Source organism: Trypanosoma rangeli, assembly GCF_003719475.1.
Source record: "Trypanosoma rangeli strain AM80 chromosome Unknown Tra_15.4_contig_00865, whole genome shotgun sequence".
NCBI classification, from domain to species: domain Eukaryota; phylum Euglenozoa; class Kinetoplastea; order Trypanosomatida; family Trypanosomatidae; genus Trypanosoma; species Trypanosoma rangeli.
The window spans coordinates 1-3,024 of record NW_021706629.1 but is presented as its reverse complement, the minus strand read 5'-3'; the positions used below and the strand labels follow the sequence as shown (position 1 = coordinate 3,024).

Genomic DNA, 3,024 nt, shown 5'->3' with positions numbered 1-3,024 from the left:
GGGCTGCAACCACCTCTCACAGCTTACCGCAGCTCTTTTTCATGCGAAGGTTGGAGCAGTGGCCGCAGGCCTTCTTGCGGCAGTTCGTCGCACGCACCGGCAGGCGGGCGTAGCAGCGGCGGCACACTTTCTTCTCCCAGTTGTACTTCTTCGCCAGGGCCTCCAGCGTCGGCTCCATCACACCGCCACGCAGGCGCAGCACCAGGTGGAGCGTCGACTCCTTCTGGATGTTGTAGTCCGCGAGCGTGCGGCCCTCCTCCAGCTGCTTCCCGGCAAAGATCAGACGCTGCTGATCCGGTGGAATGCCCTCCTTGTCCTGGATCTTCGCCTTCACGTTCTCGATGGTGTCGCTTGCCTCCACCTCGAGGGCAATCGTCTTGCCGGTCAGCGTCTTCACAAAGATTTGCATTGTGCCACGTTCCTAGCCGCACGGCAGAGGCGGACGGGAAAACAAACAAAGTAAATAAACAAAAGAGACGGAGGCACAAGAGAAATTTCAGGGAATTGTACTGTCAGTGAGAGGCAATACTTTTTTTTCCCTCTCCATTGACACATAAAGCGTATATGTCAGTGCGTGTGTGTGTGTGTGTGTGTGTTTGTCAATCTGTCAAGGAAGGAAAAAAAAAGAAAGACAAAATAAACGCATCAGTAATACCACAATATCGCAGCTCCTTCAAAGAAGCCCTCAAAAAAACACCTACATATTATATATATATATATATATTATATTGCATGGCCCTTCGATGGGCACCCACATTACGTCTAGGGAAAGAGGGGAGATACAAGCGAGACCGAAAATCTATGTGTCACTGTCACGCTGTTCCCTTCCTCTCCCCTCTTTGCCGTCACTCCTATCCTATATGTTGTTTACACGGGAGGTCAACTCTCTCACAAACCGGTTGTAGTCGATTTTTTCTTCTACTTCATCCGACTCAGCAAGGTAGAGAAGCTCCTCCAACTCCTCCGGCGGCGACCGCTCCCCGAAGGTGGCAAAGAGCTCTGTGAATTGCTTCCGCGTGACAAACCCGGTTTGCTGCTTGTCGTAGTAGTGGAAAGCGGAACGGAGCTCTTCCCCCATCGTGTCGTCCACCTCCCGTGTCATCAGCAAAATAAAATCACTGAAGTTCAGCTCACCCGCATTCTGCGGATCACTCTGCCCTATCACCCGGAGAACATCCTGAAACTCCTCTGCTGTCAGATGCATGCCAACGTTCGTCATGGTTTCATGGATGAGATTCGCTGGAATGATGCGCCTTTTCTGGCCGCCGCCCAACTGATGAAAGCCCTCCGCCAGCTCTGAAATGACGTTGTGTGAGACCGGGCCACGGTAAAGCGGACGGTTCATGACACGATGCTCCTGCGCCGCTCCTGTGGTAGGGCTCTGCGGGTTATTTTTCCGCCGCCCAGTGGGTGATTTTACCTCGCCCTTAGAAAATACATGCGCCCCCGCCGGACCACGTGTCTCCATGTGATACAACACAGCCACCGCACGTTCGTCAACCGCACACGCGCGACAACAACACGTATGCGCACGACAAAAAAAAAGAGGCCAAAACCACCTCGCCGGAACGAAGAAAAGTGCCCTTGCCAACACCACCAGTTGCGGCGAGTGCAGAAAGAAACGAAAAAAAAAAAGAAAAAAAGCAGATGTAACAACGGCAGCAGTATCATGACGGCAATGGGAGAAAACGTCCATGCAGAAAGCGGGAGACGACCCCCTCACGCATTCCATTGATACATCAATGCATCCACATACACACACACATCAGGGCGGTAAACAAGTAGACATCACTATATAAAAGTAGGGAGAAAAAGAAAGAAAGAGGGAGACGCAGAGGGGGCTACGTACGGCGTAAATGCTCCATCCCTTTCCCCACCCCCTCCCCCTCCCCCTTCCCAACGAAACAAAGAAAAAAAGGAGGAGGTGGAACACGCAGAAAATATCAAAAGACGAGTGAAAAAAACTCCCCTGCTCCCGCACAAACACACATCACCCTCCCTCTCCCAAGGCATGTGCGTGTATTTGGTGTCTCCTAGCTCCCTTTCTGCACCGCGCCGCCCTTTCTTTCTCCCCCTCTGGCTCCTATTTGCCGCCGTTTACCTCCCACCCCCCGTGTTTGCCTTTCCGCCGCAGATGATCCTCCACTCTCGCGACACACGCACATGCGCCCCTTGTACGCCCCTTCGCTCTCGTTCCCTCTCTCGCCTTCCGCTGCACCGTTCCTCTCTCCACTTACTGGTGGCTTACAATGAAGACACCGGCAGGCGTGTGAGTGCTGCATCATTGCAGCACACAGAGAGAGAAAAAGAGAAACAAGAGATCACAAAAACAAAATGCATATTGATCGGTAGGAGCACATATAGACTGAGCCCTAAAGGAAGCCTTAACAAAAAAAAAGGCCACACACGTATGAGCAAGAGCGAGGAACGCACAAAAGAAAATGTGGCAAAAATCAAAAAACAAAAACAAAACAATCAACGTAGAAACAATTCATACATCCCTAAGAAGATATCTATTCCAGTGTTCGCCAGCCGCCCCCTGGAGCTCCTTTTCCGCTTCGCTGCTGCTGTTGGCTGAACACCACCACCCCTTGCAAGACCCCTGCGCCACGCTCACTTGCTCATCATCATCTTCACAAACTCCTCGTAGTTGATCTGGCCGTCGCCGTCCACGTCCGCCTCGCGGATCATCTCGTCCACCTCCTCGTCCGTCAGCTTCTCGCCGAGGTTCGTCATGACGTGGCGCAGCTCAGCAGCAGAGATGAAGCCGTTGCCGTCCTTGTCAAACACGCGGAACGCCTCCTTGATCTCCTCCTCCGAGTCCGAGTCCTGCATCTTGCGTGCCATCAGCGTAAGGAACTCAGGGAAGTCAATGGTGCCGCTGCCGTCCTGGTCCACCTCGTTGATCATGTCCTGCAGCTCCGCCTCCGTCGGGTTCTGGCCCAGCGAACGCATCACCGTGCCGAGCTCCTTCGTCGTGATGGTGCCATCGCCGTCCTTGTCAAAAAGCGAGAAGGCTTCCTT

General features: G+C 53.1%; 3 protein-coding genes across 3 annotated transcripts, besides 4 other annotated features; all 3 read right to left on the bottom strand.

The window, feature by feature from the left end:
- Nucleotides 1-16: 16 nt before the first annotated feature.
- Nucleotides 17-409, bottom strand: TraAM80_10268 (polyubiquitin; the record flags this gene model as incomplete). The annotated part of the gene is made up of 1 exon (XM_029386902.1): nucleotides 17-409. The coding sequence occupies one exon, from the start codon at nucleotides 407-409 to the stop codon at nucleotides 17-19; it is 393 nt and encodes a 130-aa protein (XP_029233231.1).
- A 161-nt stretch (nucleotides 410-570) lies between these two features.
- Nucleotides 571-600: a microsatellite.
- A 98-nt stretch (nucleotides 601-698) lies between these two features.
- Nucleotides 699-729: a microsatellite.
- Nucleotides 730-856: 127 nt separating this feature from the next.
- On the bottom strand, nucleotides 857-1,468 carry TraAM80_10267 (EF-hand protein 5; the record flags this gene model as incomplete). Its single annotated transcript, XM_029386901.1, has 1 exon — nucleotides 857-1,468. The coding sequence occupies one exon, from the start codon at nucleotides 1,466-1,468 to the stop codon at nucleotides 857-859; it is 612 nt and encodes a 203-aa protein (XP_029233230.1).
- Nucleotides 1,469-1,615: 147 nt separating this feature from the next.
- Nucleotides 1,616-1,643: a microsatellite.
- Nucleotides 1,644-1,861: 218 nt separating this feature from the next.
- Nucleotides 1,862-1,898: a sequence feature (G-rich).
- Nucleotides 1,899-2,613: 715 nt separating this feature from the next.
- Nucleotides 2,614-3,024, bottom strand: TraAM80_10266 (calmodulin; the record flags this gene model as incomplete). The annotated part of the gene is made up of 1 exon (XM_029386900.1): nucleotides 2,614-3,024. A coding segment is annotated over one exon (411 nt), but the record flags the coding sequence as incomplete, so codon positions are not given.